A 15,435-nucleotide genomic window follows, 5' to 3' on the forward strand; every position below is an offset into this window, starting at 1 on the left:
GCAAGTGGTAAACATATATCTAAGAATTCTTTAGATGAGAAAAAAATCACATGATTGACTTCCTCAAAGACAAACTACACAGAGATGATAGATAAATGATAGATAGATCCATAGGTAAACACATTGACATTAAAAAGAAAATATTATGCTCTAAATAGAAAAAGAGTACTAACATTGCAGAGTATGAGAACCTTGTCTTAAATTATTTCTAGTAATTAAAATCACTCAGTGAGCTATGTAGTATTATTTCACTTTACACATGAGTCTCCAAGATGTGAAGTGATTTGTCCATGCAGAACTGAGATTCAAATTAGAAATATTGGGCTCTTAATTCCACATTCTTTCCACTACTACATGTGTTTTATCAAATGAAGAATGATTTTCACTGTGTTTTTGTGTTTTGTTTAATAGCTCACTGTATACGTCCAGCCAGAGCAAAAGCATACAGCTGAATATGCTGCAGACATAACTAAAAGTGTTTTTGATTATTATGAAGAATACTTTGCTATGAGATATGCTCTTCCTAAATTAGGTGAGAATCATTTTTTTAATTTTCTTATTTTTAATATTGCTTTTCTTTTCACCTAAGTTAACTCACTTCCTATAGTTGTACTATTCTTAGTTAACACTTATTTTATAGTTTTTCTATTGTATGCCTACAATATGTATCTAATACTTAGTATATATGGAAAGGTGCATTTCAGACTCCTCCAAGAATACTGTCTATACTCTGCTCTTACCTGATAAATATATGGTCTTTTATTTCCCAATAAAGATTACAGTACTGTATGGGCACAAAACTTCAAATGTTGATAATGATGGAGCCAAAAGCAGCAGTCTAGATCAGTTGATTTCAAAATTAGTACCCATCTTAATAGCTTACATTATTTCTCTACCATCAATGAGTTGGAAAATAAATGATGAAAAAAAGAGAAATAAATGATGTTGGTGAAGTCTCACGTGCCTCCAGTCTTTGTATTGTTGTAAAAGACTAATTCTAGATTCTCCAGCAGTTAAAATAAAACAATGGTACTCCTTCCATAAATATTTTTAATGGGGGGGACTGTTTTATTTTTAAAATAAAAATAAATCTATAATCAAAATGGTATCAATATCACACTTTTATCAATAGCAGAAATTCTTTATTAGTAAGCTTGAGTGGTATTAGCAAAGCCTTTTTTTTTTTTTTTTTGTATTTTTCTTTTAAGTGAGAAGCAGGAAAGCAGAGAGACAGACTCCTGCATGAACCCGACTGGGATCAACCTGGCATACCCGCTAGGGGATGATGTTCTGCCCAGCTGGAGCCATTGCTCTGTTGCAACCAGAGCCATTTTAGCACCTAAGGTGAGGCCATGCTGCCATCTTCAGCGCTCAGGCCAACTTGCTCCAATGAAGCCACAGCTGTGGGAGGGGAAGAAAGAGAGAGAGAAGGAAGAGAAGGAAGGGAGTAAAGCAGATGGTTGCTTCTCTGATGTGCCCTGACTGGTAATTTACCTGGGACATCCACATGCCTGGCTGACACTCTACCCCTGAGCCAACTGGCCAGGGAAGTATTAGCAAAGACTTTAAATGAAACATCCATATGGATGTCTGTAGGGATAAAATAGAAGCAACAAGAAAACAAACCAACCAAAAATTGGCCTCTCTACTTCTGCTTTTGCCCTTATTTTGACATAATTTCTGATGCAAAGCAGTAGGGATTTCTAACTTTCTACAAAAGAATGGTTGTGGCTCTAAGCAAGTTTCTAGATGCTCCATTTTCTTTTCAATAGCAGTGGCTCCATTTTTTTTAATTGCTTAGCAACTATTATTAATAGAGAAAGAGACAGGAAGAGAAACAACTTTTTACCAAAATCAGAATAATGTTTAATAAAATGTTATACACATTAATTTAAAATTTTTTCTTCTCTTTATCTCAATTGTACTACTCAAGGTAACCTGGGAAGTGAAAATCTCATAAATTTCAGTCTTCTTCCTTTGTTCCTTCCTCTCTACTACTATTGCTACCACCACTATTACTGTCACTACTGCTCCTCCTCTCCTTCTCCTACTACAACTACTATGATGACAATGATGGCTACTACTACAGCTACTAGAAAAACTAACACTACTCTGACTACCACTACCACCACCACTACTTATACTACTATGACTCTACAACGACTACTGGTACTGCAACTATTATTACTACTATAATTACTACAATAACAACTACTACTATAAATAACAATTGCTACCACAACTACTAAAACTATTCCTACAACTAATAGTACAACATTTTTCCTCGTTTTCCTCCTCCCCTTCTTCTTATTTCTATATGCATTTAAAAACTTTCAGAATTGACTCTATCTTAGACTTTCCCTAGAAATGACTTTTGTATTTATTATACCCCTCAAAATTAAATTCATTGGAATTAATTATGTCAAATCTCAGTAAGGAAACTAGATTACAAAAAATTTCTTTTTTCAAACAGTAGGTGCAAATTACACTCCATAATATTATAGAAAATATTGGTTCTCGTAGGGAACATTTTTCCACCTTTTAAAATGGTATTCTTGTGAGAAAAAAAACAAACAAACAAACATAAGAATGAGGAAAACATGAAGAAAAAACTACAGCTATAATCTTGACCTTCATTTAAGATCTATCCATTTTCATTATTTTATAAGAATCCTTGAGAATCTTTATATTAACCAGAAAATTTTTATAAGCCTTTTTTATATGTTAGATGAAATTTTAACTAATTTTTATTTATGTGCCTCATTTAAATTCTATGTAATAATAAATAAATTATATTCTTATTATAGTTTATTAATAGGTAAAGCTAAATTCATTCAGTAATCAAACTGAATGTTTTCTGTTTGAGGATTTATCATAGAACTGATCAACACTGCCTCTTCCTGTCAGAGAGTATGACTATGATTATTGGCCCCCGCAAAAATAAGGAATAAAAAGTTATGATAGAATTCAACATTTTAGACAGAGGAGGGAATTTAGAGAGAATATATTCAATTTCATATTGATCTAGCTCATGTAATATCTGCAAGTAGATGGTGTTACTCAATTCGTAAGGAATCAGGTCAACCTCAAATTATTCAGAGTTAGAAAAAGTAGAAATTTTATTTTATAAAAATCTGTAACCTTCAATAGAAATATATTTTATGCACTTGGAAGCTCTAAAATTCTAAGTCTTCATTTGAAAATTTTATTCCCTTAATTTTTTATAGCTTATCCCCCAAACAAATACTCTGTGTTATCTAAGCAAAAATGATAAAATGATAAAAATCTAATAAAAATTAAATACAAAGAGGAACAAAAGATACACAATTATAGAGAACTTGAAAAGAGCATTGCCATTTGTAAAATTGTGTACTTAGTAAAAATGCTATTAAATAACAAGACACATTGATATCTGGAGCCAAGAAGGCAAAGTCTATGAAAGTTTTGAGTTCATGAAGACTAAAAAGTTTGCACAAATAGATCATTGTTTTTCACTCTAAAAATTATTTTTAGACTTTTTAAAATACATTCACCCAAAGAACTTAAGTTAGTAAGAAATATTATGCACAAAGAGAAAGAATTTATTTCTCACTGGACTCTTCCTTTTTCCATAGATAAAATTGCTATTCCAGACTTTGGTACCGGTGCTATGGAGAACTGGGGACTCATCACATACAGAGAAACAAACCTGCTTTATGACCCCCAGGAATCAGCCTCATCAAACCAACAGAGGGTGGCCAGTGTGGTTGCCCATGAACTTGTGCATCAGGTACAGAATCTTAGCATCAGCTTGGCCTATAGTGGCACAGTGGAAGCTTTGACCTGGAATGCTGAGGTCACTGGTTCAAAACCCTGGACTTGCTTCGTCAAGGCACATATGAGAAGCAACTATGAGTCAATGCTTCCCATTACTCCCCACCCTGCTTTTTTCTCTCTCGTCTCTCTAAAATCAATAAATAAAAATCTTAAAAAAAAGTAAAACAATTTAAAAAAACATAATCAAATTAACTCGTTTTAAGACACAGAATAATGAAATGAATTATAACCTAGTAAATTAAAAATAGCCAACTCAAAAAGTTCTGCTTGAAAGTCTTTCTTAGTCCTGATAAACATTTTACCATAGAGAAACTTTTAAGATACATAATTTTGCCTTTAATAAATATATAGGCCTTTCTATAACTTTAAACACAACCAGTATGTAATGCCTAAATAAAGTCAAGAAACTAAGAAAATTTTCAGATCATTTTAAAACTGGAAAATAAATATTAAGAATGCCGGTCACTACTGTGTCAAATGACAAAATTTACATAAATATAAATGAATGTATTGAAATGTTCTAGGTTTCTCCACCAAAGGCATAAGAATTTAATTATCACTTTATTGTTTATACTTTCAGTGGTTTGGAAATACTGTGACCATGGACTGGTGGGAAGACTTGTGGCTAAATGAAGGCTTTGCTTCCTTCTTTGAGTTCCTGGGAGTAAACCATGCAGAAAAAGATTGGCAAATGGTGAGTGCTAAAAACATAAGCTCCAAGTCTCTGTTTTTCTCATGTAAAGCATATTGAAATATTTGGACTATGACCTTGGGCCCAGGGCCAAGTGAAGTCATGAACTGGGAATTCCACTGTAAGAATGGCAGGGAGCCGGACGGTCTTTACTGAACTATATAGTGCTTAGAGCTTATGCTCAGGACCAAGAGGGCAACTGAGCAGCAGAATCTGAAGATGTCCTTGATGGATTCACTCAAGAACATGTGTGCAGGCAGGGGGAAATAAACAAACAGCTAGCTTAGACAATGCTAACTTTGGTTCAAGAAAATATCTGTAGTGCTAACCCTTTGAAAAATGTCTAAGCTTAATTTTATAGATGGCTTACCTTACACGGGTTACTGAAATAGTGTAGTAAAGAGATAAAAGCATCAACTTACCAGTTAAACTCAAGTTCAAATCTTGGATGCATTGTTTCTTAGATGCTTTACAGGGAATATGATCTTGAGCAAGTTACATATTCTCTCTCTTTTTTAAAAAGACTTTATTCATTTTAGAGAGGGGAGAGAGAGAGAAAGAGGGAGAGAGAGAGAGAGAGAGAGAGAGAAGGGGGGAGGAGCAAGAAATTATCAACTCCCATATGTGCCCTGACTGGGCAAGCCTGGCATTTTGAACTGGTGGCCTCAGCATTCCAGGTTGATGGTTTATCCACTGCACCACCACAGGTCAGGCTACATATTTTCTCTGAGTCAGTTTTTGCTTTTATGAGAAAACATTGTTCTTTATCTTATAAATTAAATAGCTTCCCAAATATATACATAATGACTCTTACCACACTTGGTATACTGGGGAACCTGGAACAGAGGCTTCTATGAACTCTGCAGATATTTCTTTCCAAAAAGTTATATCTGTTTATATTCATATTTAGATAGTGAAAGTATTCTTATCTGTTTGTATATATGAAATTGTAAGGGTGTAGATGTGTGAAACTAGAAAATTAGTTGTGTGCTGTGTAGACTACTGCCCTCTACTGGACAGAATAAAAAATGTGAAATGCTTGAAGCCCTTCAAGTTTCCACAATCTACTTTAAAAAGTGAAAAAATTAATTTGTAACAATTGTTATTTTTACAAATTTAATCTGCACCAAGGTTTTCAACCATGAAACTATTGATATTTTTGGCCAGATAATTCTTCATCGTGGGCCATTGTCCTATGTCTTGTAGAATATTTAGCAGCATATTGGGCCTATTTCTACTAGATGCCAGTAATATTGTCATTCCAGTTGTGAAACCAAAAATGTCTTCCCATATTTTCATATGTCTCCTGGAGAACCAAAATGTAATATCCTAGATAAAAACACTCATTTATGCCAAAAATTTCTGATTTCATAATTTATTGGACTTAATCCATGTAAATAAAAATATTTTCTTTTATTTTCTATAAAGTAATTTGATGCCCTTCTTATATCAAGATATTATAAGAAATTATAACATTTCAATATTGTTATATGTAATCCATAATATTTTAACATTCCAATTTCAATGTTTAAAAACCACCAGTTAAATTTCAGAATAATTTAGTATGCAGTTCTAAAATGCAATTTAATCACATGATTCAACTTATTCATTTTTCATTCATTTATGCATTCCTTATTCAATAAACACTGTATAGGACCCAAACTAAATAAAACATTTTTGCCCTTAAGGAGTTCTCAAATTAGTGTCTTTTGGGTGGAGGGACAGATAAATAAAGATGCGTCACAGGAGAGCTTGGTAAGTACTACAATGATAGATCCTCATTTCACAGGTGAAAATCTGATGCCTAGGAAGGTAATATAACTTTCCATTGTCCCACAGATGGTAGAACAACTAAGACTAGAGTCAAATTTTCTTACAGGATTGTCTACTTACCTAAATGTTTTATAGGGACAGAAGAAACTAAAGTCCAAGTCAAAATTACTATGATTGGCAGTCATTACTTGGCAGTCATCGTTCTAATATTCTGTAAACTTGGATAGAAATATATTTTTATGTACTTGGAACTCTGTAATTCTAAATCTTTAGTAGAAAACTTTATTCTCTTAATTCTTCACAGTTTACTTTGATTGAAAATAACAACTTGCCTATTATAAAAGCAAATCACAAAATCAAGAAGTATGAACTTATATTTAATTCAGTCAGACCAATAAAGCTTTTGATTTTTTTTATTAGTAGTGAATTAGCAGAGTTATTTTTTAGAATCTAATTGATTAAGAATCAAAATAATAATAGCAGCTGTGTTAGGTTTTTCCTCTAGGCCAAGTACTGTACCAACTGCTTACCAGAAATTAGTTCATTGAATTTTCTGCACAATTCTTAAAAGTAAATGCCATCATCACCCTATTTAACAGGTAAGGAAACTTGTTTAAACTTACGTGTTGAGAAAATGGAACAACTGAGCTTTGAACTAGGGAAGCACTACAGGGCTACAATGCTCACCACTCAATTTTGCTGAGAAAATAGGACTGGAATAATAAGATGACTATTAATTAGACCTAAAGCAAAAATAATAATAATAATAATAATGTTTCTTCAATTAATTATGTATCATTCAAATGATACATATTGTTGACAATTTTTTTTTTTTTAAAAGAAAGAAAAAAACCAAACATCTGTTTTTGGTGAGTCAACGTGCTTCCTCACTTAATTCTCGGAACAAATCCATGAGGTAATATCATTCCCACTGCACAGATATCGAAGCAGGGCTTGAAAAGTTTGGCACGTGTCTAAAAGTCACACAGAAGTAACAGAAACAGAATTCACAGATGCTTGTGTCTTCTTGGCCTGTAATTTAGAGGTGAGGTCAAAGGAGTTATAAATAGGAGAAAGTAATAGAATCAGTATAAACAAACTAGTAAAAACGATTAATTTGAACACCTAATGTTTGTTTTAAATAATTTAAGTCATTTATATTTATATCCCCCAATTAGTATTATGTACATGGTATGTTACAATTTGAACCAGTATGAAGTACTGTATTTCATTCTGTCATTTTAGCGGGACCAGATGTTACTTGAGGATGTACTACCTGTACAAGAGGATGATTCCTTGATGTCTTCACACCCAATTGTTGTCACTGTGACAAATCCTGATGAAATAACATCTGCTTTTGATGGAATATCCTATAGCAAGGTGGGGAAAATATGGTATTGTTTTTAAAATCTTCTTGCTTAGTGACTTTTCTTTTAGTAAATGCCTAAAATTGATGGTGAGATGGTTAGACTAGGTTAATGGGTTTAGAAACAGTGTAGAACTTATTCTGAGTGCTGAATTCAATAACTAATGCTTTTCATTAAAAATGAACAATGCTGATCATTGTCTCAGGATTTTGAATCTGATTTTTAAAATTTTTTCTTTCTACTTTTTTTCTTTTTGAGGGAGGCAGGGAGAGAGACACAGGAACATACTTTTGTTTATAACATCTCTTATTCTAATAATTGAACATTTAAACTTTAAATATCAAGTTTTAAATTTTTTATTTGATGTTTTTAAAAGACAGTAAATCTTTTACTGCCCATGTGGTCAACTAGAAATGCCATATATATGAACATCTTTTCTAGTAGAATCTTTCAGTGCTTCTAATAAGTATTTAAATCCATCTTAGTTTGAAGGAATTACTTTTATCCATTTTTATATAAGATTCAATGATGAATTTGCTAACATATTGTAAATGGGGCATTTTGATCCATTGTAATTTTACAGAAAAGTTGCTTAAACTCTATAGTGATCTAAAGTTTTACATTACCCATTTTCTTCCACAATATTTTCTATATTCTCCTCTTTAAACATATTCATACTTGAAAGCAGCATAATTTTGTTATTTCTACCTCAGCCTTTCTGAGTTTACCCACTGTGTTAGGTTGCTCAGAAGCCACTGAAAACTAACACACTGTGATACTCTGAGTGATACCTAAAGTTTTATATAAGACAAAATATAACTACTAAAGTGAATATTTAAAAAATAACAAGTGAAAAAGCTTTTTGTATACTAGTATTTGAAATGTATAATGTATAGCATTATCTTTTTTGCCTTTTTCTCCCCTATTATTCCTATGCATTGTTTGCCCTGCCTTCATTTATTTTTCTTTTACATTGTCAGTGATTCTTTTTTACTTTTGTGTGTTAAAACAAAAGTTTCCAATCTGTAATATGTTCTAATAACTCACAAGGAGAAATTGATATTATTGAATCAATTTTTTCCCAAGTCCTGGATACTCCATGGGTTTAAGACAGTAGGCCAGAAATAAATAAATATTTCTAGTCCTTCTACTATGTGTAGAAAGAATTTATAGCACTCAGTAAATTATATTAAAATTACTTACAAATGTTTTTCTGATCAGTTACTTGAAAACTGATTGAAAAGTCTATTAATAGAATATTTTAGAACTAATATTATAATGTGAAAAGACTATAGACAGCAGGGTTGTTCATCAGATTCTTCACACTAAAGAAAACCTAGTGAGATACACCATTTTGGACAGGAAGAATTTTATTGCCTCAATTATATATCTATATTAAACTATTTGACAAAAAACTTCTCGAATATCTACTTCTCTGTGTTAAGTATAATTTCTTAATTATTTAAATGTAGAATATAACTAACCAAAATTTTGTCCTGAAACTGCTTTCTTTATTCATGAAAGAACACAATTTTTCTAAAATTTTCTCTCCTTCTCTTTCATTAGGAAAGCCCCCTCTACTGGTTTATTTGGTGAAGTGCAATAATTACTTGAACTTCAAGTCACTGAAATGCTGGCCATTTTATCCATTTCTCTTCACCTTTAAGTTATTTCAGAAACACACATACAGAGGGTGTGCTAAACAGTATTTTTACCTAAAATTACAATGTAACTATGTAATTTAGTAGAATAATCTTCAAAAGACCTCACAAATATGATCATGAAATATTAGTCACAATAGTGATGACTGATATTTGTCCTTTACATATATTTTATTAGTTTAATTTTCCATTCTTTTCCATCCTAGGGAGCTTCCATTCTGAGAATGCTTGAAGACTGGATAACACCAGAGAAATTTCAAAGAGGATGTCAGGTGCGATTTATTATTTTTAATGATATTAAAAGTAAACTACACTGTTCTGTGGCTGATGAATGTTAAGATATGTGATTAATTAAGGGCAACTTACTTTTTACTTTTATTTTCCTTATCCAGGGATAGATAATATAACAAAACATTAAAAAGTGATTTCACATTGCCCTGGCCAGATGGTTTGGTTGGTTAGTGTCATCCTGATCACTGGTCAGGGCACATATAGGAACAGATTGATATTTCCGTTTCTCTCTCTCCCTTTCTCCCTCTCTAAAACCAATCAATTAAAAAAATTATAATAAAGAAAAAAGTGATTTCATATCTTATATTGTATCAGTGATTACCATTTGGCAGAAGTTTCATGGAGATTTTAAACAAATTAGTCTGTTTTCTGTTTGTTTGTTTGTTTGTTTGTTTTAATATCCTTTATATATGTCTGAGTCTTCTGGGGTTGCCATAACAAAATACTGCACCACAAACTGTGTGGCTTAAACAAGATACTTATTTTCTCACAGTTCTGTAGAATGAGGGGTCAAAGATGAAGATGCTGGCACATTCAGATTTTGGTGATGGTTGTCATCCTGGCTTGCAAATGCCAATGCCACCTTCTCACTATATCCTCACATGGCAGTGAAAGAGAGAGAGAGAGAGAGAGAGAGAGAGAGAGAGGTTTTATATATCTTCTTATAAGGACACTGATTCCATCTAAAGCTAAATGCCTCCCAAAGACTTCATCTCCAAGTACTGTTACATTGACACTGAGGATTAGGGTTTCAATGCATGAATTTCTGAGGAAGGCAATTTAGTCCATAGCAGCATAATATAAAATATAAACCTATCTATTAAAGTCTTCTCTTACAGTTTTTAGAAAGACTTTTTCCTATTACTGGATTCAAAAATGGTTACTATAACTTTATTACTATGGAATCATAATAAAAAAAAGCTTGGTTCATTTTGGAAATGGAAATGACAATAAACTTCTAAAGCATTTTGCATATCTCACATAAATTTATTATTTCCACTAGATGTTTCACTTTCATTTTGTTCAGATTCTAAGCCAATTCTCTTGGGATCTTGTATTACCAAAGTATCTACATCGTATCCCTAATCCTGTCTGCAGGTTGGCCCCAGTGCAGCCTAGAACTGTCTACCTAATATTTGCTTTCCATCTTCATCCTTCCTACTCTGACATCCTAGGTAGTTAGTTAGAACAGTGCTGAGGGCATCCAGCCCATAAAGTAGAACACAGGTCAGAGCAGTGGTCCTGCTAGCCTTCCCGAAGAACATCAGTACAGTGATTTCCCAGGACAATATCTGTCCACCATTACTATAATTCTCACTACCACAAAGTCTACTTATGTGGCATTTAGTAATTTCTGTGCTACCTCAAAAGGAAATATTCCCCTTTTACCCAATGCTAAAATTCCCAGGTGACTATTAAAGTAAAAAGTAAAACCAGGATTTAGGAAAAATTCAAGGATTACATTAGCACCTTTTCCTCCTTTTGTCCATTAATAAAGTATTGTGTATGGACATTAGGTGGAAAGGGAGAAGCTATGTGCTTGTTTTTATATGTACATTAGAACATCTTGTAAGTTTTCCATCAGCTTCAAACTCAAATTTCATTATATCTCTCTCCTCTCACAGTAAACACCTTTAGTGAGCAACTCTGTCATCCGTATCTTTGCATATTCTCCAGTGCTTAGTAGAATGCATTACATGTTAGGAGATCCCAAATGATGTTTCTTGAATGAAAGAATGGTCTAAAATAATATAAAATATAGAAATAAACTGACAACTTTTTTTAAAAAAAATTAAGATTCCATTTCTATAGTTTTCATTCTAAGTTAAACTAATGAATAACACATTCTTGGACTCTTCATAGCTGGCTTTATAATTAAGTACCTTTCCATATTAACTTTTTTTAGAGAATTACCAAAAGAGTCTTTAAAAATGAGTAATTATTCTAATAATTCAATAATTCTGTTGCATTTTCTTTAGCCCAGTATCTGTGACATAATTAATTAAAAACTCAGTCCAGTCTCAAACTAATATTTTTTAAGTTAAAACTGTCTTTCTTCACTTCAACTGTGATTATAGATGCTCTAGAAGCTGAACTAGAAAGAATAGATATTAATATTTCACTGTTACAGTGCTCTGTAGTGAATTTGCAAAATAAAAAAACACAAAAAACTCATTTCCTTCCATCTTCAAACACTAATTAATATCTGAAAATAATGTATAATCTATATAGGCCACATTCACTAAGCCTCAATAAGCTCAAAAACCAATTGGAACATTCTTTCACACAAGTCAAGAATCCAAACAGAAACCCTCATTGAGTTATCATCACAATCCGTGACATTGCTCAAGATCTTTGCCTTGCAAATACTAACTTTATGTCCAAAGTGACTCTTTATTAGCTAAGCAGGTACGGCACTAAATCTGGGGATGGTAAACTGTGTGCTCTCTTTCATGTTATGACCTTTCCCCAAGCTGAAATTAACAAAGCAGGTACAGAGTGAGGGGAAATGAGAGCAAAATCATCAAATAGAAAATCTTTAAGGCTGTGTTCATACATAAAACAAGCATAATAGATAATGAGCCATTCATAACAATCTATGGTCATGAAATAGAAGCTGAGAAATATACCTATCCCTTCTTTTTCTCCTAGTTATCAGTAGTATCCCTGATAAGACAGAAATGACTAAGCCAGAAAATATTCTTTCTCTTCCTGTCATAGAAACATTGTTCCTTTCCTTTTGTGCTTACCAGTACCAATTAGTGAGGAACTATTGTTGATTGACCTAGGTCATCATGAAGCTTTGAATGGATTTGTGATTTTTTTTTTAAGATGAAGAAGAAAATTCCTTAATATTAAATATTCAGAAGTACAATCTAGACAAAATAAAATAACTTTTTTTTTACATCTAATATTTTGTATCGTATTAGTTTCAGATGTACCTTATAGTGGTTAGATAATCATATACTTTACAAAGTGTCCCTTCTGATAGTTTCAATACCCACCTGGCACCATATACAGTTATTACAATATTATTGACTATATTACCTATGCTGTACTTTACATCTCTGTGACTACTAATTTTTACTTGTTAATCCCTTCGCTTTATTGCCCAGCCCTCCAATCCCTTCCCCTCTGGCAATCATCAGTCAGTTCTCTGTACCTATGAGTCGTTTCAATTTTGTTCATTCATTCATTTTGTTCTTTAGATTCTACATATAAGTGAAATTATATGATATTTGTCTTTCTCTGTCTGATTTATTTCATTTTACATAATACCCTCTAGGTCCATTCATACTCTTACAAATGGTAAGATTTTATTTTTTATGGCCAAGTAATATTGTATTGTATATGTATATCACAGTTTTTTTTATCCATTCAGCTATCAATAGATACTTGAGTTGCTTCCATATCTTGACTGTTGTAAAGAATGCTGTGATGATCATAAAGGTGCATATATTCTTTCAAATTAATGTTTTGAGTTTCTTCAGATATATGCCCAAAAGTGGAATTGCTGGGTCATAAGGCAGTTCAATTTCTAACTTTTTGAGGAACATCCATATTGTTTTCCATAGTGGTTGCACCAATCTGCATTCCCACCTACAGTACTCTAGGGTTCCCTTTTCTTTACATTCTCACAAACACTTGTTGTTTGTTGACCTATTTATGATAACCATTCTAACAGAAATGAGGTGATATCTTCTTGTGGTTTTAATTTGCATTTTTCTGATGATTAGTGACATGAGCATCTTTTCACATGTCTATTGGCAATCTATATGTCCAAAATGAGTACCTTTTGATATATGTTTGAATAAATGTCCATTTAGGCTCTTGCTCAGTAGAAGGAAGAAAAAAAAAATTTAAAAACTAACAACTATAGTGACAAAAAACCCACAAATGGGTTCAGGATTTATAATGCTTTTCAAGGTAATCTAAGGCAAATCTCTTCATCTCTTTAAGCACCAGTTTACTTATCCTCTCCATAAATGTGGTACCTGTATTAAATAATATTTAAGGTCTCTTCCAATTCCAAGATTACTCATTTCTAAGCTCAAGACATTGTGAAAATATTAATAAATTCCTCTAAATTTTAAGAATCTACTATTCACTAGATCTTGTTATTACCAGGTATTTATGGTTATAATTATTACTATTTCAAGTGTTCAATTATTTTATTAAGATACAGTGAATGATTTGTACAAACTCTGGAATCAGTACCTGAAACTGACACAGAGTACCGTCTGTCATTTCATCTCCCTTCCTTTGCCTGCCCTCTGGTGGCAGTGCTGACTGGTAAACTAACCAGAACAAAAATCTATAGCCAGCACTCCAAAGTGGCCTCCCTTTCAGGCTCTGTGGAGCACTTCTGCTAATACTGTTTCATTTCTCTGTGCCTGAAAAGAAGGGGAACTTAAAAGATAATGTGACTTAAGTGCAGCAACTCCTGAAAATTATAGCTACTTAGAGTGAAAATTATGTGCAAAGTCAACCACTACTTTTTTTTTTTAAGATTCAAAGAATACTTAAGAAGTTTCTTTTTTATCAAAGACTTCCACATTTTAAATGGATCAACTCCAGGGAGCAACAGAGGAGTGATGCAGTGAGAGCTTTTCAAGGTTTCCTGAAGAACCATCAGTGGTGCCCAATTATGAGATTAAGAGAGGACTGGGAATTTTCTCTAAGGACATGTCACTCTATATCTGAAAACTCATAAAGAGAGATATTGTATGAATAGAATTGCCAAAGGGAGAAGTCCGCTAGTTAAAATGTTGTACTTTTAAAATGTTTTAAAAGTGAATTATTCCTTTTTTTTTTTTTTTAAGCGAGTGCAAGGAAGTTAGAGAGATAGACTCCTGCATTTACCCTAAATGGGATCTACCCGCAACCCTAGACTTGGATCAAATGCTTGCAACCGAGCTATTGTTAGCACCTGAGGTGGAGACTCCACAGAGCCACCCTCAGCACCCAGGTCCAATGCACTTGAACCAATTGAGCCGTGGCTGTGGGAGGGGAAGAAAGAGAGAGAGAGAATGGTGAGAGTGAGGGGAGGAGAAGCAGATGGTCCCTTCTCTTGTGTGCCCCTGACCAGGAATCAAATTCAGGACTTTCACATGCCAGGTCTACACTCTACCACTGAGCCAGCTGGCCAGGGCCAAGACTTATTCTTTAAGGTGAATAATTTCCCCAATTTATCCACCACCACTATCACCATCATCATCATTATCATTATTTAAAAGGTTGTATACTCATTTCTTTAGAGTAGGGGTCTGCCAACTATTGCTTGTGGTCAAAATTCGGTCTACCACTCATTTTTGTAAGGTCCACAAACAAAATTCTTTCTAAATTTTTAAATGGCTGAAAAAAATCTAAAGGAGATTGTTTCATTATACATGAATGTTATATGGAGCTCCAATATCAGTGTGAATAAATACGGTTTTATTGGAAAACAGTTCATTCATTTACATGTTATTTATGACTGCTTTTCTGCTACGAAGGCAGAGTTGAGTAGTTGCAACAGAGATTTTTTTGGCTCACAAAGCTTAAATCTTTACTATATAGATTTTTACAGAAAAGGTTTGTAGAGCCCTACCTTACAGGGGATAGATGTTTGCATATCACTTCAATCACTGGTATGTGTACTGGAGTCATATAGTGTCTGAGATGAGAAAACACCACTATAAAGGGAGTTAGGGGATGTAACCCATAGTGGACAGGTTAAGACCACTAAATAAAGATCACAGAATTACTTGTCTCTCTTGGTAATGGATCAGAAATGTTATAGACTGTTGACTGCTGACACTTGACTCTCCTTAAGTATCTTATATTGCTTGTCCTG

General features: G+C 33.1%; 1 protein-coding gene across 1 annotated transcript in view; it reads left to right on the top strand.

Moving 5' to 3' along the window:
* The window catches only part of ENPEP (glutamyl aminopeptidase), a 101,252-nt gene that overhangs the window by 33,733 nt on the left and 52,084 nt on the right, over positions 1-15,435 (top strand). The window contains exons 4-8 of the mRNA XM_066386942.1: positions 412-532; positions 3,615-3,769; positions 4,397-4,510; positions 7,526-7,660; positions 9,515-9,580. Of these exons, the coding sequence (XP_066243039.1) occupies positions 412-532; positions 3,615-3,769; positions 4,397-4,510; positions 7,526-7,660; positions 9,515-9,580 (591 nt within the window). The remainder of the gene's footprint in view (positions 1-411; positions 533-3,614; positions 3,770-4,396; positions 4,511-7,525; positions 7,661-9,514; positions 9,581-15,435) is intronic.

Source organism: Saccopteryx leptura, chromosome 5 (assembly GCF_036850995.1).
Source record: "Saccopteryx leptura isolate mSacLep1 chromosome 5, mSacLep1_pri_phased_curated, whole genome shotgun sequence".
Classification (NCBI taxonomy): Eukaryota; Metazoa; Chordata; class Mammalia; order Chiroptera; family Emballonuridae; genus Saccopteryx; species Saccopteryx leptura.